Below are 22,303 nucleotides of genomic sequence, written 5' to 3'. Positions count from 1 at the left end.
ACCCACCTCCTAGAGAAATGAAAATAAAAACAAAAATAAACAAATGGGACCTAATGAATTAAAAGCTTTTGCACAGCAAAGGAAAACATAAACAAGACGAAAAGACAACCCTCAGAATGGGAGAAAATATTTGCTAATGGAGCAACTGACAAAGGATCAACCTCCAAAATTTACAAGCAGCTCATGCAGCTCAATATCAAAAAAAACAAACAACCCAATCCAAAAATGGGCAGAAGACCTAAATAGACATTTCACCAAAGAAGATATACAGATTGCCAACAAACACATGAAAGAATGCTCAACATCACTAATCATTAGAGAAAGGCAAATCAAAACTACAATGAGGTATCACCTCACACCAGTCAGAATGGCCATCATCAAAAAATCTACAAACAATAAATGCTGGAGAGGGTGTGGAGAAAAGGGAACCCTCTTGCACTGTTGGTTGGAATGTAAATTGATACAGTCACTATGGAGAACAGTATGGACGTTCCTTAAAAAGCTAAAAATAGAACTACCATACGACCCAGCAATCCCACTACTGGGCATATACCCTGAGAAAACCATAATTCAAAAAGAGTCATGGGGCTTCCCTGGTGGTGCAGTGGTTGAGAATCTGCCTGCTAATGCAGGGGACACGGGTTCGAGCCCTGGTCTGGGAAGATCCCACATGCCGCGGAGCAACTGGGCCCATAAGCTACAACTTCTGAGCCTGCGCGTCTGGAGCCTGTGCTCTGCAACAAGAGAGGCCGCGATAGTGAGAGGCCCACGCGCCGTGATGAAGAGTGGCCCCCGCTTGCCGCAACTGGAGAAAGCCCTCGCACAGAAACGAAGACCCAACACAGCCAATAATTAATTAATTAATTAATTAATTATTTTAAAAAAGTAACAAATGTTCAAGTACAATTGGTGTCTTTAAAAAAAAAAAAAAGGAGTCATGTACCACAATGTTCACTGCAGCTGTATTTACAACAGTCAGGACATGGAAGCAACCTAAGTGTCCATCAACAGATGAATGGATAAAGAAGATGTGGCACATATATGCAATGGAATATCACTCAGCCATAAAAAGAAACGAAATTGAGTTATTTGTAGCGAGGTAGATGGATCTAGAGACTGTGATACAGAGTGAAGGAAGTGAGAAAGAGAAAAACAAATACCCTATGCTAACACATATATGTGGAATCCCAAAAAAAACAGGTTCTGAAGAACTTAGGGGTAGGACAGGAATAAAGACGCAGATGTAGAGAATGGACTTGAGGACACGGGGAGGGGGAAGGGTAAGCTGGGACGAAGTGAGAGAGTGGCATGGACATATATACCCTACCAAATGTAAAAACAGATAGTGTGAAGCAGCTGTATGGCACAGCTGGATCAGCTCGATGCGACCACCTAGAGAGGTGGGATACGGAGGGTGGGAGGGAGACTCCAGAGGGAGGAGACATCCGGATATATGTATATGTATAGCTGATTCACTTTGTATGAAGCAGAAACTAACACACCATTGTAAAGCAATTACACTCCAATAAGGATGTTAAGATAAAAAGTAAAAAAAAAAAAAGATGAATGGTTTTACTAATGTAATTGACCACATTGTAAATTATATATTTACAAATATATGGTATAACACACAAATCTAATTAATGCATTTAGTATCATATACATTCATCAAATTTTTATTGTGTCATAAACTTGTACCTCCAGTGTAATGTCTTCAAAATATTATATTTTTTATAATTAAGCTCATAACTTTTGCTAAAAAAGAATTTCCTTTCTCAGTGAAATTCAGTGTAAGCTCTGAAATGAATGATATATAAGTATTTTTATATTCAAACAACAATCCTCTCCAAAGAAAAGAAACAATAATTAAATTCTTCTAATTATGGCTAAAGCTGAATTTAAAGAGTTGCTTGGATTTAACCAAATAAGAATTTATGTCTTAAATTGTGTATCTTTCAAGACTTTTATGTTTTGTTTTGGGATAAAATAAAATATTATTCAATAAAAATAGAAGTATAAAGTTTTAAATACTTAAACAAGTACATAGACTGCATGTCCATATATACTGATTTTATCCTCACAAAATGTTAGAAAACAGATGCACTGTAACAGAAGCATGACCAAGCGCTTTTAGTCTTTTTGGCCACTTTTTAGAAGTGACCAAGATATTTTAGTCAAAAGATTAATTCTTTTGCTATTTGAAAATGCTAAAAATATTCAAAGCAGATAAAGTCTGGTAGGCAGACAATGAAAAGACTACTAACAAAACCCAATCAACTGAATACCAAGACAGTTATATATTAATTAGGATACTGATTATTAAGCATATAATACAGTTTAGGGAACTCAAAATTTGATATATTTAAACTGCTATATTTTATAATTCAAACAAGTCTTATTTAATGTCATTTTATTGGAGCTGCATTTTGAGGTAGGATATAGTACAAGCTATATCACCAGTATGATTCCAAATGAATTTTTTTTAAAGCATGAGGAAAACACTGAAAAGAATTATTATGCTGAAATGTTAATAGTTGTGGGTAGGATTATGGGTGTTTTTTTTTCTGATTTTTTTCTATATTTTCAAAGTTTTCTATAATGACTATGTATTACTTTTTTAGCCAAAAAATAAAGATATTTAAGATGGTTCTAGGGGATATAGCAAATTAGCTGAGATAACATCTTCAACATTATTATTATTAAGACTAGACTTCCAGGAATTCCCTGGTGGTCCGGTGGTTAGGACTCTGAGCTTCCAGTGCTGGGGGCCGGGGTTTGATCCCTGGTCGGGGAACTAGGATTCCACAAGTCACGTGGTGCAGCCGAAAAAATTTAAAAAAAGACTAGACTTTCCAGGTGAGTTGGTAAAACAGGAGTTATCCTCACTTTACACATCTCCAAGATTATTTAGCTTTTTTAAAGCTTTTTGTATTTGTTTCATTAAAGAGCATGATTAGGATCCAGGTTTCTTTCTTTCTTTCTTTTTTTTTTTTTTAATATTTATTTATTTTATCTTGGCCGCGCCGGGTCTTAGTTGTGGCACGTGGGATCTTCGTTGCTGCGTGTGGGATCTTTAGTTGCGGCATGCTGGATCTAGTTGAACCCTGACCCCCTGCATTGGGAACGTGGAGTCTTATCCACTGGACCACCAGGGAAGTCCCAGATCCAGGTTTCTTAAACCTGTTTACCACCATATACCACACTGTCATTTTAAGAGATGTCTAGTAGACTCAGCAGTATAAACATGGGCCATTTAAACAGTAAACATCTAATTTCAGATATCTCAAATTTGAAAGTGAATTTTTTAAAGCAAAAATGGGTTTGTGCTAATTGCTCTGTTTCCTACTTAATACCTGTTTACATTTTAATTTTTTGCAGATAGCGTTTCAAGTAAAAGGTTCAGCTATATGTTGCAGGCAGTATTTCAAGTAAATGTTTTAATTATATGAGTAAATACCTCTGCATTACTACATTGAAAATCAGAAAGTTTAGTCTCTTTGGCAGAATTCGTATGTTTGTATCACATCTCTATCCTAAAGCGACTTTTATACTAGAACACAGAACCAGGAATCAGAAGACCAGGGACCTTAGACCATGCTCTAATTACTGGTCGGTTCATGAGTCACTGGACTGCTCTAAGCTTTAATTTCCTCATCTAAAAATGAGGTTAGCATATACCGGCCCACCCTGAGTTTGAGGGCTAAATTGGACTATTTGGGAAAATGCCTGTAAATGATAAATACAATAAATATAAGGTAGTATTAGAACTACTTTTCTAAAATATTACTAAGTTTTAAGATTTAAAACTATGTTAATTCTGCTTATATTATATATTCAGTATATATCTTTTCATTGTGCATATATATCATTTTCCACTGGTTTCTATATTTTTTATGGTTTCATTTTTATAATTATATTTTTAAGTTGAGATATAATTGATATATAACATTATATTAGTTTCAGGGGTACTCTTTATATCTTGTTGTACCCATCTTTAGTTTTCTTTACAAACACAAAAAAGAGCTAAAAAGAGCTGTAAAGTCAACTTTCAAAAGCCATTCTTAACTTATTAGAAGAATACTTTCTCTAAAGGAAGGCTAATTCTTTTATAAAATGAGTATACATTATTTTAGAGATATTGATTCCTCTCTATTGGTGGCTTAAAGACAATATATATATTTTTTTAATTTATTTATTTACTTTTGGCTGCGTTGAGTCTTTGTTGCTTCGCGCAGGCTTTCTCTAGTTGCGGTGAGCGGGGGCTACTCTTTGTTGCGATGCGCGGGCTTCTCATCTCGCTGGCTTCTCTTGTTGTGGAGCAAGGGCTCTGGGCTCTAGGCTCTAGGCGCACGGGCTTCAGTAGTTGTGGCACGTGGGCTTCAGTAGCTGTGGCTCGCAGGCTCTAGAGCACAGGCTCAGTAGTTGTGGCGCACAGGCTTAGTTGCTCCGTGGCATGTGGGATCTTCCTGGACCAGGGCTTGAACCCGTGTCTCCTGCATTGGCAGGCGGATTCTTAACCACTGCACCACCAGGGAAGTCCAATATGTTTTTTTCTTTTTTCTTTTTATTGGAGTATAACTGCTTTACAATGGTATGTTAGTTTCTGCTGTAGAACAAAGTGAATCAGCTATACGTATACCTGTATCCCCTCCCTCTTGAGCCTCCCTGCCACCCCACCCCCATCCCACCCCTCTAGGTCATCACAGAGCACTGAGTTGAGCTCCCTGTCCTATACAGCAACTTCCCACTAGCTATGTATTTTACACATGGTAGTAAGACAATATGTTTTAATCATAACAGTATATCACCTTCATGGCACTTCTTGCTTTTGCAAAGTTCTTTGTCATGTTTTATCATTTCATTGAGGAAGATGGTATTTCTACATATCTATATATAATTATGCAAGAAAACATCCTTGTCTCAACGATGGGTTTTATTATATGTTTGAATTTCTAGAGGTCATGATATGAAAAAACCTGACTGATCTTAGAAATACATAAATATTATTTTACCTTTACTTTTATTATTCTCTATTTTACTTTTTTATGATAATCAGAAGGCTTAATTTACTATAAAACAGGAAAACAACAGCTATCCTATAATTAGGGTTATTTTAAGAATTAAGTGAGTTAGAGAATACAAGAGCCCCTGGTACATGGCAAGCAATCCAATAAATGATCATTTCCTTCACACATATACATTCGTTCATTTATTCTTTTCTCCAGTGGTTCTGTCTTACACATAGACTAGACAACTATTTTTGTTTACAGAGACAAAGAGAAGTTAAATATCTAATCCTAAATAATCCAATCAAGTGGGAAAGGCTCCACTACAAACCATGCTACAGTGTTGGAGTGACAAGTAACACTAAATCTCTTACTTTCTGATGGTACTAGTTGTCGTCGAATTGCTTCCCCTACCAATTCCTTAAGTTTCTTCTTAAGATCTCTGCTGGTTTTCTTATAGAAATAAAGCTCTCTTTCCAGCTGCTGGATTTTATCTCCATAATTTTTTAAAGTTTCCACAATGCCTTCCCCGTCTTGCTCTATAAAACAGAAATTTACATTTAAAATCAGTTTAAAGTAAATGATTGAAAATTCTAACAGAGCTCCCAGACTCTATTGTAGGGTCAGAAGTATGTTACATGTATCTATTACTTGGCTGGATTTGTTTTCAGCTACAATTTGGAGTCTTCTGCCTGTAAAATTTTTCAAAGTAAGATGAGCCCTTCTCCACCCTAATCCCTACCAACTACCACATTTTTCATGATTCATAAGCACTTTTTGAGTAGCTACTAACTAAATTTATCCTCAGAAGAGCAGAAGTAAGGTTCACATTTGTAACTCTGTCCAGCTGCATCAATGTCTTAAAGTTTACATCAGGAACCATGGATGTATGGAAAGTCATAAGCCTAAAGTTTATAGGCCCAAGAAATATATAACCAAAAAACCCCTCAAAAACCAGAAACCTGTCAAAAGAGTCTAGAAAGATTAAATTACAAAGGAAAACACCACCAAAAAAGGAGAAGGGGGGGGGAAGCATAAGTAAAGTTCTAGTTTATGACACAATATAATTTTAAAGCTTCTAATTAACGTTTAGGAATGTCTAAAACTGTCCGCTTTGGGTTAGGTTCTAGAACCAGTAAAACGCAGTTTACTGACCTTCAGAAATACACACTTTCAGACCTACTCTTTCCTATTGGTAAATTTATAAAATGGTCCTACTGGTTTGTAATTTTCTTTTGTTATAATTGGTTGTTTTGTAAAAATTGATCTAAGTATATCTGTATATTTTATATTAACCCATCATCTTGTTTAAAAAACATTTTAGATTAATAACATCACAAATCAGAATCCCCATGAAGGATATCATAAAAATGAACTTAATTTTATGGCCTATATTCAGTTGAAATTAGAAAATTCATAAGTTGTTAACATTTTCAGTTATAACTTTGTTATGAAAAACTTGTCCCAGCTATAGAAACGAATGATTTTTAAAATGTTCTCATTTGGCTAAAGCATGAACTTTTGTGGTAAAATGCCAACCACTTGAAAAACATATTAAAAATTCTATTAAAATATCACTTTTAGAGACTTAGGACAGAATTAACATAAGGTAAGGAAAGCATGTTTGAATGAAATAACATATGGAATCCAGTCAAGGAAATCCTGTCATCAGGCAACTGGTTGCTAATTAACTCGTTATAGAATTAACTTAGAGGCAAACTGCCTCAACGCTCAAATGCATATATTTTCCAATTTTCTGCTTACTCAGGTTGCTTCTTCCAGATCCTTTTTAGCACATTTCCAGCTATAGATTCATGAGAATCAAGACTGAGCAGCCAAGCCACCTGGATTGAAGCATTCCAGGCGTTGAAGTATCGCCAGGCAGTGATTTTGTTGCCATAGCAACTGTGTGTACCAGCCATAAGTCCAGGTATTGTGAAGACCAATTGCTATGACAACTCCATACCACAGTTGATGGTTGAACTACTGTGCACTGATAACACTATGTGCCCATCAGTGGTAGACTGATTTTGACCTAAGCTCTAACCTTAATGCATAAAATTTATAATTTACTGAAAACTGTAACAATATAACCAGAAATCTGACAGAACCTATCACTTTAATTTTATGAAGGGAAAGTGATTTAAATATCAAGGTTCTATATCCTAGAGATGGGGAATTTTCAATTGTACACCACCAAGCCAGAAGTCATCCCACATTCCTACATAAAAAGTAGACCACAACAAAGTAACAGGATTGCAGCAGTTCTCTGTGTGGCACTGGGGACAGGCAGAGGAGATGGCATTTCAAGCATGAATAGCCCTACATCAAAGTCAACTATCCCAACATGTGGACCAAAACATGTAAAGCACAAAACACATATAAGTAGTAACTATTTATGCATGTTGGGCTTTAAGTGATTCAATTCTGTCCTACCTTCCTTTCCCAATCCCCCTCCTACACGTCACCTTTACACAACTGATGAGAAGGGGCAGTTAGTTACCTTTGAAATGATGTAACAGAAGCTGCATTTTTTGCTCGTGTTCCTTTTGCTGAAGGGTCAGTCTCCGGTCACACTGCAATTTCAGATGTTCCAGTGTAGATTCCAACTCACGAACCACATTATCCCGTTCCAGAACTTTCATTTTAATTTCTTCATTCTGTAACTGTAGTTTCCGTTCAGCTTCTCGCAAATTAACCACCTAGCAAAGACATTTTTTTGATCTTTTAAGTGTGTTTTAGACAGCCTAATATAATAGACTAATTTATTTCTCTTAGACTTCATAAAGATGAACTCCCTTAATCCCCATGGTATAACTAGGCAAATGCTTTGTAATATACCCACAAGATAACCTAACAGCCTTTTTAATTTGTTGAGATTCTGAATTGGTAACAACTTCATTTTAAATATAATGTTGCTCTACTCTAACAATCACCCCTCCATCATTTCTTAGACATGATATTTGTAGTTTACATTTATAATCCTACAACTGTATTTCTCCAGTCTAAAAAGATATCAAGAATCTAAAGACTTCTGTAACATCTAGATAATTCTCATTTTTAACTCCAAAATGAATGTTATAAATAAGTGACAGAATTTTTAAGCTATAGAGTTCGGTCTCAGATTGTACATTTAGTCCAGTGGGTTCCTCTCTGCACTGATATAAAGTAAAAACACTTCAGACAATATCTGTATCACAGAACTTGTTAATAATGTAATGACATTCTCTCCAGAAAAATACTCATTTCTCCAAAGAGTTCTTAAGACCAGAAAATCCACTGACCTTCACCTGGGTGCTCTGGGTTAAGAACCCTTGCTCTAAGAACACCACAGAAGAGTTACCTGTATCAAAGCCTAAGACAATATGCACCATATTTCTGCCCTCCACACACCCAGTGATGGGATGCACTTGCATCAATAATAGAAGCTTACTACTGATGGTAATTATCCGAGAGGAGGGCTGTGTATCACATTTCCATTAATTTAGTCATCTTTATTTCAATTGTCTAACAGAATTAGAACTTTATTTTAAAACTTCTGTGTTTCATTTTTCATTAACTGTCTGCTATTCCCTTAAACTGAATATATTTTTCAGAGAAAAGAGTCATCTACTTGTTTAACACTTCATAATATATATCTTAAGAGAAAACATTAGAGAAAAGACAGATATAGTTTTCAATGCTGTGAAACATCTCTATCAGTAAGCTGTCAAATCTGTATAAAATATTTTAATTTATATTAAGCCCATCCAGGTTAATGCTAAAATCTATTACTATCTTTGTCACTGATGCACCATTTCACCTCCATTTCAATTCATAGGGTATAATAAGAAAGTACAGGTTACCCCTACCCTACAGCAATGAAGGAAAGGGAACCCAAACCTGGAGGGCCCTTGATTTTTCACGAATGCTAAGTAGGAACAATCAAATCTAGAAAACATACAACCAAGAAATAGTGACTGAGGAATATAACTTAAATTCTTTGGTTTTTAAAACTATTCCCGAAAGCCCTTCTTTCAAAAGGCCCTTCAACTTTAAGAACTTCACAAAGTTAGGCCTACATACTTGGATAAGTGCAAAGATTTCAGATGACAACATTCAGTACTGTAAATTCTACATAAGTGTGAGCTGTATAAGCATCTCGACCCCTCTTTATAAGAAAATCCTCTGTCCCTGAAAAACAAACCTTATTGAAATATCTGAAAAGAATAGCTCTAATCTCAACAGGACTCAGGCAGATTAGTTTTTCTAAGACATTTGCTTCACTATGAGAGAGATTTTGAAATGAAGCTCTGAGCGAGTTCTGGCGACTCTGGATACGTTCGTTCTTGTATTCAATTGCAGCTTCCAAAGCTTCAATCCCTTCTTCAAGTTGGAAAAGAACATGTTCTTCCTAGATATAATACAATAGAAATCACTCATTTTAAATGAAACAGTATAACTCGGACTTTGTCATATACTAAGATCTCATTATGCTATTTGAGTCTAATGGACAGTACCATTCTTCTACTAAATTAAAAAAAATGTTTATTGAGTGCTTGCTATGCTACACAATACACTGTGTGTACACACACACACACAAACACACACACATATATGTAACAAATAATCATTGAATCCTCGTAGTAAACCTTGGGTAGTAAAATGGAAGAGGAAGAAGGTTAGGTGAGTTATGAAACATCCCAAGGTCATAAGCAAATGCTGATCACGGAGGAATACACTTGAACAAAGCCTCAGCCCACAGGTTTGACAGTGTTATCATGTTATCTCCCTCCATGGCTCCTAAAGTGCATATTATGTGTCTGTGAGATCTGGAGACCTCGGGGGTCCCTTCAAGGATCTATCAAAACAATATATTGCTAGGAAGGAAAGAAGATATTAAAATAAGTTATTAAGAACTAGTAATCAGAGGAGAGTCTCTAGGGAAAAAACACAGTATAGCATAAGAAAAAGTAGTGAGGATTTAAGGACATGAAATATTTCATAAGATTCCTAGGAGATGTCATTAGAGGGAAAATGTAGGCACTAAAAATGGTGGCAGCAAAACCTTTTTTTTCATGTGCCAAAGAAGATTTCCTCTGTAGGAAAAAAAAAATCTGATGAATTCCTGTCAGAAAACCTAGCAGTTCTCTGAATTATCCAAATAACATCTTATTTGGGGGATCTAAATCTCTGGTAAGAAATTATTTTGGACGTGGTTAAGACTTGGATATATATTTTTGTATTCCCGTACTTGTGGTGGAGGCCACCTCAACTTTAAGTTCCCTGAGGGCAGATGGTCTTGTCCATACTCACATCCTTATTGCCTAGCACAGTACATATTACATAGTTTAAACTCAGTAAGTATCTGCTGAACAACTTAATGAAGGGAGAGGAGAAAAAAACATTTTCATATGTCTTGGGTACATGACCCAAGTATTTCTCTCCACTCCTCCCCATAGCATGTCAAAGAAAAATAATGTTACTATTTCTGATCTCCCCAAAGAATAGTTAGAATGACTTCTGGAACTCCTTTTCTGGAATTCAGGGAAAAGGTAGGTAATAACCTATTCCAATGGGAGGTTGAATAATACTTATTTTTTTAAAGCCATTTTATAAAATCTCCTGAAAGAGCCATTTTGGAAAAAAAAATGTTCAGCAGCCATTTTATTTCTTTGTGCAATTACTAACCATCAAGAATTTGAAGATTTGATAATCACTCCATAAGGAAGAAAATAATATTCACCTTTTTAAGAAAAACAAACTTAAATTCTGAAAGGTACTTAGGTGAAAAAGAAGAACCAGAAAATAAAAGTGAATAACCGGGCTTCCCTAGTGGCTCAGTGGTTGAGAGTCTGCCTGCCAATGCAGGGGACACGGGTTCGAGCCCTGGTCTGGGAAGATCCCACATGCTGCGGAGCAACTGGGCCCGTGAGCCACAATTACTGAGCCTGCGCGTCTGGAGCCTGTGCTCCGCAACAAGAGAGGCCACGATAGTGACAGGCCCGCGCACCACGATGAAGAGTGGCCCCCACTCGCCGCAACTAGAGAAAGCCCTCGCACAGAAACAAAGATCCAACAAAACCATAAATAAATTAATTAATTAAAAAGAAAAAAAAGTGAATAACCCAAGAAAATATTTGACTTTAGAATGCACACTATGATTATATTCTACCAAAAACAAATGTGGCTAGTTTTCTGCATACAGGTCATTTGTCTCCCTAGGTAGGTTTATTCCTAGGTATTTAATTCTTTTTGTTGCAATGGTAAATGGGAGTGTTTCCTTAATTTCTCTTTCAGATTTTTCATCATTAGTGTATAGGAATGCAAGGGATTTCTGTGCATTAATTTTGTATCCTGCAACTTTACCAAATTCATTGATTAGCTCTAGTAGTTTTCTGGTGGCATCTTTAGGATTCTCTATGTATAGTATCATGTCATCTGCAAACAGTGACAATTTTACTTCTTCTTTTCCAATTTGTATTCCTTTTATTTCTTTTTCTTCTCTGATTGCCGTGGCTAGGACTTCCAAAACTGTGTTGAATAACAGTGGTGAGAGTGGACATCCTTGTCTTGTTCCTGATCTTAGAGGAAACGGTTTCAGTTTCTCACCATTGAGAATGATGTTTGCTGTGGGTTTGTCGTATATGGCCTTTATTATGTTGAGGTAGGTTCTCTCTATGCCCACTTTCTGGAGAGTTTTTATCATAAATGGGTGTTGAATTTTGTCAAAAGCTTTTTCTGCATCTATTGAGATGATCATATGGTTTTTATTCTTCAATTTGTTAATATGCAGAAAACTATAAGATACTGATGACAGAAATTAAAGATGATATAAACAGATGGAGAGATATACCATGTTCTTGGATTGGAAGAATCAATATTGTGAAAATGACTATACTACCCAAAGCAATCTACAGATTCAATGCAATCCCTATCAAATTACCAATGACATTTTTTACAGAACTAGAACAAAAAAATCCTAAAATTTGTATGGAGACACAAAAGACCCTGAATAGCCAAAGCAGTCTTGAGGGAAAAAAACAGAGCTGGAGGAATCAGACTCCCTGACTTCAGACTATACTACAAAGCTACAGTAATCAAGACCATATGGTACTGGCACAAAAACAGAACTATAGATCAATGGAACAGGATAGAAAGCCCAGAGATAAACCCACACACCTATGGTCAACTAATCTCTGACAAAGGAGGCAAGGATATACAGTGGAGAAGAGACAGTCTCTTCAATAAGCGGTGCTGGGAAAACTGGACAGCTACATGTAAAAGAATGAAATTAGAACACTCCCTAACACCGTACACAAAAATAAACTCAAAATGGATTAGAGACCTAAATGTAAGACCGGACACTATTAGAGGAAACTCTTAGAGGAGAACATAGGAAGAATACTCTTTGACATAAATCACAGCAGGATCTTTTTTGATGCACCTCCTAGAGTAATGGAAATAAAAACAAAATAAACAAATGGGACCTAATGAAACTTAAAAGCTTTTGCAAAGCAAAGGAAACTACAAACAAGACAAAAAGACAACCCTCAGAATGGGAGAAAATATTTGCAAAGGAATCAACGGACAAAGGATTAATCTCCAAAATATATAAACAGCTCATGCAGCTCAATATTAAAAAAACAAACAACCCAATCTAAAAATGGGCCGAAGACCTAAATAGACATTTCTCCAAAGAAGACTTACAGATCTCCAAGAAGCAAATGAAAAGCTGCTCAACATCACTAATTATTAGAGAAATGTAAATCAAAACTACAATGAGGTATCACCTCACTCCTGTTAGAATGGGCATCATCAGAAAATCTACAAACAACAAATGCTGGAGAGGGTGTGGAGAAAAGGGAACCCTCTTGCGCTGTTGGTGGGAATGTAAATTGATACAGCCACTATGGAGAACAGTATGGAGGTTCCTTAAAAAACTAAAAATAGAATTACCATATGACCCAGTAATCCCACTACTGGACACATACCCAGAGAAAACCATAATTCAAAAAGACACGTGCACCCCAATGTTCACTGCAGCACTATTTACAGTAGCCAGGTCATGGAAGCAACCTAAATGCCCATCGACAGACGAATGGATAAAGAAGATGGGGTACATATATACAATGGAATATTACTCGCCCATAAAAAGGAACAAAATTGGGTTATTTGTAGAGACGTGGATGAATCTAGAGTTTGTTATACAGAGTGAAGTAAGTCAGAAAGAGAAAAGCAAATATTGTATATTAACGCATATATGTGGAACCTAGAAAAATGGTACAGATGAACCGGTTTGCAGGGCAGAAATTGAGACACAGATGTAGAGAACAAATGTATGGACACCAAGGGGGGGAAGCGGCGGCGGGTGGTGGTGGTGTGATGAATTGGGAGATTGGGATTGATATATATACACTAATATGTATAAAATGGATAACTAATAAGAACCTGCTGCATAAAAAAATAAATAAAATAAAATTCAAAAATTCAAAAAAAAAGAGAGAAAGGATTACCTAGTACACCTGAGCACAGTGAGCCCCATTATTTGTGAAAAAGACGTAGTTCTGCTGATAACTCTTTCTCCTGCAAAGTAGTAAGCTCATGTTTTCTGCAACCACAGGAGCTAATATTTATTGCCATAAAACTGACATTTTATAAGACCTGTAAGTTAAAACAGTTTAGAAAGGTCACAAAAAAAAAAACCCAAAAAAAATAAATGTGGAAAGAGTTTGCCTTTATGTAATGGCTGAGAACAATTTGGTACAAATTTAGTTTCTATAGTTTTGGATCTAAGTTAGGGAAGCACTGAGATAATGTAAGGCAGCATATCTATAGAACCCTGAGGATAGCCCGCTCTAGTGAGGCTCCAGCATATAAATATTTGTGGTTCCATCTAACCCAGCAAAACGTTGTAGGTTGAGAAGAAGAGGGGCAATGGGAAGCTGTCCCAGGATGAAGAATTTGCCACAACTCAAAGCTTAGATTATCAAGAGTTGACTATGCTTTGTCACAGAGCACTGCTTTCCAAACGTGCACCAGGGAGCTTGTAAAAATGCAGACTTCTAATTCAGCAGGTCTCGGTGGTGCCTGAGGCTCTGCGTTTCTAACAGGCTCCCAGGTGATACTATTGCTGCTGGTACAGAGATCACACTGAGAGTAACAAGGATCTAAAGCAGTGGTCTCCAAACATTTTAGATCACAAATTTCCCGTTAGTAAAAAACAAACACGACAAACGAAACCTTTTGAGCAAGCACTGCATGTATTTCTCTATAAATTATATGCATTTTCTAATGATAAAACATGAAATTGAAAATGTAAAAGATGAAATAAACATAGATATTCATATGTATTCTTCCTATACTCCACTTATTAGGTAACTGTTCTGCATTATTAGAAAAATAGAGTTCAAATATTTTATTTTTTCTAAATTTTAGTTTCTGGATTTTACCCCCCAAAAAAGGAGGTGATTTGTCTATATTAAATTGTTGGGTAATCCTGTACTAGTATAGTGATCTAAAATCTTTCTATCATTTCCCATGAAGTAATACAATTAGAAAAAATATTGTGATTTATTGTGGAAAGAAAAAATAATTCTGAGCAAGTTTAAAGACATCAAAACAGCAAACCATTCCACCTAGATTTTACTGATGTCTTGTGTCACAGCAGAATCTCATGTTCCCGATCGCCTGCTACTGGAGATCTATTTAGTACTATCAATCTTGGCGTGAAAACAGTGGTGACAGCAGAGCCCATTTCAAAGCTACACTAAGAAGAACCAACCATGTGGAAGCAGGGTGCACAGACGCTCACAGGACTAAATGGAACCCCACCAACTGTAGGAGGGTCACCCTTCCCTCAAACAAATCCAGGGTGGCTGCCAAACAGGTATCATGCATTGTGCTGCATTTTCACCACAAAACACTACATAATGTTTTTAGTTACAGAATTCCTCATGAAATAGAAACTTAAATGTTTCTTGAAGATAAGAATTGACCCTCTAGAAATGCCGATGGCCAACAGGCAAATGAGAAGATACTCAACACCGCTAATCATCAGGGAAATGCAAATCAAAACCACAATGTGATACCACCTCACACCTGTCAGAATGGCTATCATCAAAAAGAACACAAATAACAAATGTTGGTGAGGATGTGGAGAAAAGGGAACCCTCATACACTGTTGGTTGGAATGTAAATTGGTGCACAGTGGAAAACAGTATGGAGGTTTCTCAAAAAACTAAAAATAGAACTACTATATGACCCAGCAATTCCACTCCTGGGTACATATCCAGAAAAAAAAAAACACTAATTAGAAAAGACACATGCACCCCATTGTTCACAGCAGCATTATTTACAACTGCCAAGACACAGAAGCAACCTAAGTGTCCATCAACAGACGAATGGATAAAGAAGAATTGGTATATATATACAATGGAATACTACTCAGCCATAAAAAAGAACAAAATTTTGCAATTTGCAGCAACATGGATGGACTTGGAGGGCATTATGCTAAGTGAAATAAATCAGAGAAAGACAAATGCTATATCACTTATAGGCAGAATCTAAAAATTACAACAAACTAGTGAATATAACAAAAAAGAAGCAGACTCACAGATATAGAGAACAAAATAGTGGTTACCAGTGTGGGGGGAGGGGCATTATAGGGGTGGGAGTATGGGAGGTACAAACTATTGGGAGTAAGATAGGCTACAAGGATGTATTGTACGACACAGGGAATATAGACAATATTTTGTAATAATTGTAAATGGAGTGTAACCTTAAAAATTGTACAAAAAAATAAAAATTAAAAAAAGAATGGACACTCTACCCCTCTGCAAACAGAATTTGCTCATTCCCATCTCTATGCCTTATTTAACAGTGTTCTATCTAAAATGGCCTTCTTTCTTATATCAATATATACCATGTTTTTCATAATCCAGCTCAAGATTCTGATCCACCAAGGCTGCCTTAATTGAATCTTCCCCCAAATGATCACTGCATTGTTTTATATAAATAATGTAATAAGTATAGCTTTATTACATTATCTATAACTTGCTTTTTTATGTTCTTCAGGGTTTAGAGTTTTCTCATCTTTCTGTCTGTCTCCTCAGATGTAGTATGAATTCCTCAAGAGAAGCATAATGTTTTCTCCTTCTTTTTTTTTCTCCCATAGGGCCCAGTAACTGTCCTGGGCAGGCAAGAATTCCTTAAATCCTCATATGTTTTGCTGAATCTAAGGCTTTCAGACCTTCAAATCTGTAGGCTTGGGGCTCCAATTTAACAGCCTCAGGAGGACAACCTCATTCTGTGATCCTTGGCAAAGCTACCCCAATTAAGTTATAAAATAGGGCAGTAGAAGCTTATAATGTCACATAGCCCCCAATGAAGGTTGTCTTCAATTTCTTTCATCAACTCAATGAACAATAATGTCATGAAATCCTTTCCCCTGTTCCTTCTTAACCAGCCCCTTTCACTTCTTGTCACACTTGCTCCAATCTAAAACACTACAAGATAGATGATTCCCAGCCATTTACTTTCTCTTAGCAGCTTTCCCTTACTTTGGACATCAACTATAAATATTTGCAGAGAAAATCCAGGCTCAAAAGTTCATCTTTGGGACTTCCCTGGTGGCGCAGTGGTTAAGAATCCGCCTGCCAATGCAGGGGACACAGGTTCGAGCCCTGGTCCAGGAAGATCCCACATGCCGCGGAGCAGCTGAGCCCGTGCACCACAACTACTGAGCCCGTGAACCTAGAGCCCGTGCTCCGCAACAAGAGAAGCCACTGCAATGAGAAGCCCAAGCACTGCAATGAAGAGGAGCCCCTGCTCGCTGCAACTAGAGAAAGCCCGCACACAGCAACAAAGACCCAATGCAAACAAAAATAAATAAATAAAATAAATTTAAAAAAGAAAAAAAAAGTTCATCTTTGTCTGATAAAGTAATAAGGTATGGATACCACTGAAGTAAAATTTTGAGAAGACAAAGTCTGGGACAGTTTGCCAGCCAACAAATGAAACATCTTTTACATAGTTAAAAAAAATAAAGGTGAGAGAAGCCATATCCTCCCCTAAATGAAAAATCCTAAAAGGTATTTTTATTGGGGTTTGAGTTTTATGCATCTACTTGGCTAGGACTTAAAGTGGAACATGCTCCCACACTTTCTGAAAGAATTAACCCTTAATGACCTAGACATCTGTTATATGTGATGAATTACCAAGTATCATTCAAGAAAGATACATAGAGAGAAGACAGGTGCCCTCTTTGGAAGAAATGAAAAAAAGTGTCCCTCAAATCTTTTTCTGTGTTCTGTGATTTCAGATGAGAAACCCCAGCTGAGAAAGACCATACTCAAAAGAAACATTAGTCTCCCAGTCCCTGGCAATGCCTGGAAGGGGCCACGTTCATGGACCTCTACGAGAGGACATCACAGTCTCTAGTCAAGCATGCCTCATGGCGCCAAACAGGTGACAGGTAGACTCATTACATCTGACAAAAGTCTCAAGGAAACAAAGTTGACCAGATTTATCATTTTTATGTTTAAGTAACAAAGATGGAGGAAATCATCCAAGTGATCCATCATACAGCACTTCTAGTTCCAAAGCGTACTGACTTACTTCAGGTGATAACACACTACCATTTTTAAGTTTCTCATCCACGCTGTTTCTTCGTCTCTGTAGCTGATCCTTTTCTTTCTGGAGGGCTTGAACTTGTTCTGAAATCTTTATTTTCTCCTCAGCTGTGCTGCTCTGGAGCTGCACATTCTTTTCAGACAACTCTTGGTCCAACAAGATCAGGCGAGTTGATATTTTCAAACTATCTGTGTTTAAAGCCTAAAAAGACAATCAACCAGACACCCCAAGATCAGTTGTTAGAAATCCAGACTGTAAATAAATTAGGAAAAACAGAGAAAATTACTAAGTGAACATATTTTTAGCTTTTACATTATTGTTTTCTCCCATGGATTTTTTTGGGGGGCTGGGGAGCTTCATTTTCTAAAATCTTAAGTTGAATACCTTTTTTTAAAAAGTGGAGATTTTTCAAACAATGGATTTATTACTAAGTATTGCTTGGCCAAACCAGACTATACAACACAGGTTTGAGAGGCAGTATTTTTCTTTTGTATTATTTTCCAAATTAAACTTTTCTTTCTTGGCCTGTTACATAGTAGAATTAATTATGTTAACATTTCCCAGAGGTTGACATTTGTTTTGTTGTTATTTAAACATACAATTTGTTTCTACTCTTATTTCATTCCGGTCAAAATTATGGCCAGTTAGATTTACGGTGATCTTCATTATGACCAATTTAAGATAATCTTAAAAAGAGTTTTTCGTCAAAGTAATTATATGTATATACTGCCATAAAGTTTAATAATTTTTTTAAAAAGCAGTCCCCTACCCAACACTTTCCCCTGAGTCCTGCTCCCTAGAAACAACCATCTTAAACCTTTTAAGCTATTTCTTCTGGTGTTTATGTCCATGTTTCTAAATAACATTACCAATTTTAGATACTGTCTGCTGATTATCTATTACGGAAGACAAGGATTTAGCACTCCTATGCCTCCTCTTCTGTACTTCCCCTCCCTCTATTCTCCCAACGTAAGTTGTATTACAGTTTTTAGATAAACCAATGGTCAGTTTACATGATTTTGTGAATACATGAACATTCTGCCTGGAGCCGCCATCCTCCTGCTCCAAACTGGACTAGTTGTTCCTGGACTTCCTCTGGTATTATCCTGAAAATTTCCAGTTAGATCACATTTGCAGGATCCTGAGTCTTCCTTTATCATAGCTTGCACCCTCATTTTTAAGGAGCACATCCTCTAGTAGTTTCCTGAGACAGGCTAGGTAGTAGATAATTTTTTCACCAGAAAATATCCTATTCTACCTTCCCATTTGATTGATAGTTAGGCTAAAAAGAGAATCCTTGTTTGGAAACCATTTTCCTTGTGAGTTTTAAGACTGCTTCAGGTCTTTTAACGTCTAATGAAGAAGGCTGAGAAGTCTAATGCCATTCTGACTCTCAAGATTTTCAAGTGACTAGTCTTCTATCTGGAAGCTTTCAGGATATATTTTTTCCCTTAGTGTACTCAAAACTTCACAATGATATGCTTTTAGTACTCTTTGCTGTGCCTTTGATAAGCTATTTCAACCCAGAGTCTTATATCTTCAGTGCTGGCAAATTTTTTGTATTATGTCTTTGATAATTTCCTCTTCTCCTGTTTTCTCTGTTGTATCTTTCTGGAATTCCTGTTACTTGGATGATGGACTTCGTGGGTTTACCTGCCGATTAAATTTTATTCCTCCTAATTTCTATTTATCTTTTTATTTACTTTCTGAAATACTTCCTTAACATTATCCTCCAATCCTTTTAATTTCCAAAAGTTCTTTCATGTTTTTTATAGCCTGCAATTCTTGTTTTATGGATAGAGTATCATCTTTTACCACCTTGAAGATATTAAGGTTTTTTAAGAAGTTTTTTCAGCTCCTTGCTCTAATTTATCTGAGCTTCTTTTTTTTTTTCCTTTTGTTTTGGCCTCTGTCTTTAATGTTAGTAGCATTCCTGAAATATCCATCATACTTAAGAGTCAGGTATTAAAATCCTGATAAACTGTGGTGGGTAAGATGTGTCACAATAGGGTATATCTGGGATATGGTCACTTAGTTGGGGGCTCCCAAATGTAAATTTTTTAAGGTATTTTTTTCTGTGACTGTTTCAGAAAAATCCACCAATCTCCTGCTGGGAAGTATAAGTCTGGCTGCCAGCATTTTGGGATCCAAGTAGGGGTTAGGAAATGGATATCTCAGGATTCAGACTTTCATTCATTCCCTGTTTATTTTGACTTACCCCAGCGCTCTGCTGTACCTGGTTCAATCTTCAGAAAATAAATCATCTAGTCCCAGAATCAGAAAAGGATGCTTTCCTGACTATGCCCTGTTTTCATCCTTAGGCCTCACTCCTGCCGTCTAAAAATCATGGTCCCTTCATTTCTGAGTCTTTTTCATGTTTATGTGAATTATATCTCCTAAAGCTGTTATAAAAAAAAAAAAAAAGCTAAAGTTAAAGGCTTGGCTCTCATTGATGTCCCTCTTCTAGACATTTGGATTTCAGCTTCTTCTGTTCTGCTAAGTCAGTAACCACTTATCTATCTGCTTTCCATCTTACATTTTTTGGTAACCTTTTGTCCTCTGTTGTCTCCCCTACTGTTTTTTCCCTTTATGGGTTTATAGTTTTTTTGAGTAATAGCTTTACTAAAATATAGTTCACATACCATACAATTCACCTATTTAAAGTGTATAATTAGATGGTTTTTAGTATATTCGCCAAGTTGTGCAACCATCACCAGAATCAATATTAGAACATTTCGTCAGCCCCAAAAAAGAAACCCCATGCCCACTAGCAGTCATTCCATTTCCTCACCAAGCCCCCACCCAGTCTTAAGTAACCAGTATTCTACTTTCTGTCTCTATGGAACGGCCTACTGTGACTGGTTTCTTTCACTTAACGTAACGTTTTCAGGGTTCATCCATGTTGTAGAATGTATCAGTGCTTCATTCCTTTCTATTGCTGAATAATATCCCATTATTTCATTTATATATTATCAGTTGAAGGACATTTGGGTTGTTTTCATTTTTTGACTATTATGAATAATGCTGTTATGAACATTCATGTACAAGTTTTTCTGTGCACGTATGTCTTCACTTGTCTTGGATATACCCCTAGGAGTGGAATTGCTAGGTCATTTGGTAATTCTATGTTTAACCTTTGGAGGAACTACAAGATAGTTATCCAAAGCAACTGCACCATTTTACAATCCCACCAGCAGTGTATGAGAGTTCCAATTCCTTCATATCCTCATTAACACTTATTATCTATTTTTCTGATTATAGCCATCCTAGTGGGTGGGAAGCAGTATCTCATTTAAATTTTGGTTTGCATTTACCTGACGGCTAATGATGTTGAGCATCTTTTCATGTGCTTATTGGCCATTTGTATATCTTCTTTGAAGAAATTTCTATTATATCCTTTGCCCATTTTTTAATTGGGTTGTCTTTTTATTATTGAGTTGTTAGAGTTCTTTATCTATTCTAGATACAAGTTCTTTATCAGACATATGATTTGCAAATATCTTCTCCCATTCTGTGGGTTATCTTTTCACTTTCTGGATAACGTCCTTTGCATCACAAACATTTTTAATTTTGATGAAGTCCAATTTATCTAATGTTTCTTTTGTTGCTTGTGCTTTAGGTGTAATATCCAAGAAACCATTGCTTAACCCAAGGTCACAAAGAGTTATACCTATGTTTTCTTCTAAGACTTTTATAGTTTTAGCACTTACATCTAGGTCTTTGATTCATTTTGACTTAAATCAGTATATGTTATGAATATAGGCTTTTTTATATCATGTTTCTTGTCTGAAATGCATATGATCGCATCTTATGGTATTTCTTAAATACTGAAAAAATATGTAATATTATTCTTACGACTTTTGTTTTAAAAAGAACCCAGAAATATGTCTCAAGTTTCTGTTCTGTTTTATTAAAACAATCTTCAAAGAATCAATTTTGCTATGATTTCCTGTGGGTTTCCTTTATTTGCACTCTCTGCTTACCTCAGTATGTTCTGACTTCCTAAATATTACATCTTGTTGAAACTAGAAAACCGCTATTTTCTTTTCTTTCTTTCCCCTGTATCATGAAGTAAATGTATTTCAGAAATAAGTCTCCTTCTTATTCCTTTTTTATTTTTTCCTCTTTTTTCTTTTGTGATACAGAACATATCATAAAGGTGCCAGGTATTTTCTTCTATTTATTCACTTGATACGTTAATTTGTTAACCTCCTTTGCTGTCATTTACGTGGGTCACAGCTTTTAAAACCTGACCCTGACAGCCAATGTAAACAAGCTACCTGGATGCAGCACCAGCAACTAGGCTGGTTGGAGGGGCTGCCCCTATCCCAATGTCCAACAGCCTGCTGCTAAAAGCTATTTCAACACGTTTGGGGAACAGAGGACAGAGCAGAGGTTAAGTGCAGGTCCCCATGCCTGTCCACCTGTTATACTGAGGTGGAGAAGTTAAGAACATGTCACCATCACCTCAGATCCCAGTGGTCTAGATGCTGGATGACAGGCAGGTTTAATAAAGGGCAGGTCACTGATCTCCCTGTTCCATGACTCAATATTATAGACTGACCCCAGACTCAAGGCCAGCTGGAGGCAAAGGTTTGTGCAGGCAGTCTTTGTCAAGTCTGGGGCAAGCTAGCTTCATTTTTAGATGCTATTGTTGCTACTGCTATTATTGAAAGTATGTATAT

General features: G+C 36.5%; 1 protein-coding gene across 5 annotated transcripts in view; it reads right to left on the bottom strand.

Moving 5' to 3' along the window:
* KIF27 (kinesin family member 27) overlaps positions 1–22,303 on the bottom strand; it is a 93,085-nt gene that overhangs the window by 8,612 nt on the left and 62,170 nt on the right. For all 5 annotated transcript variants that reach the window (XR_009503628.1, XM_059924532.1, XM_059924530.1 and 2 more), the window contains 4 exons: positions 17,604–17,819; positions 9,193–9,399; positions 7,510–7,708; positions 5,381–5,545 (listed from right to left, as the gene is read on the bottom strand). Coding sequence is in view for 4 of the 5 variants with exons in the window: in XM_059924532.1 (XP_059780515.1) it covers positions 5,381–5,545; positions 7,510–7,708; positions 9,193–9,399; positions 17,604–17,819 (787 nt within the window). In the remaining variant the exon portion in view is untranslated. The remainder of the gene's footprint in view (positions 1–5,380; positions 5,546–7,509; positions 7,709–9,192; positions 9,400–17,603; positions 17,820–22,303) is intronic.

Source organism: Balaenoptera ricei, chromosome 6 (assembly GCF_028023285.1).
Source record: "Balaenoptera ricei isolate mBalRic1 chromosome 6, mBalRic1.hap2, whole genome shotgun sequence".
NCBI lineage: Eukaryota > Metazoa > Chordata > Mammalia > Artiodactyla > Balaenopteridae > Balaenoptera > Balaenoptera ricei.
This window is presented reverse-complemented; position numbering and strand designations above follow the sequence as displayed.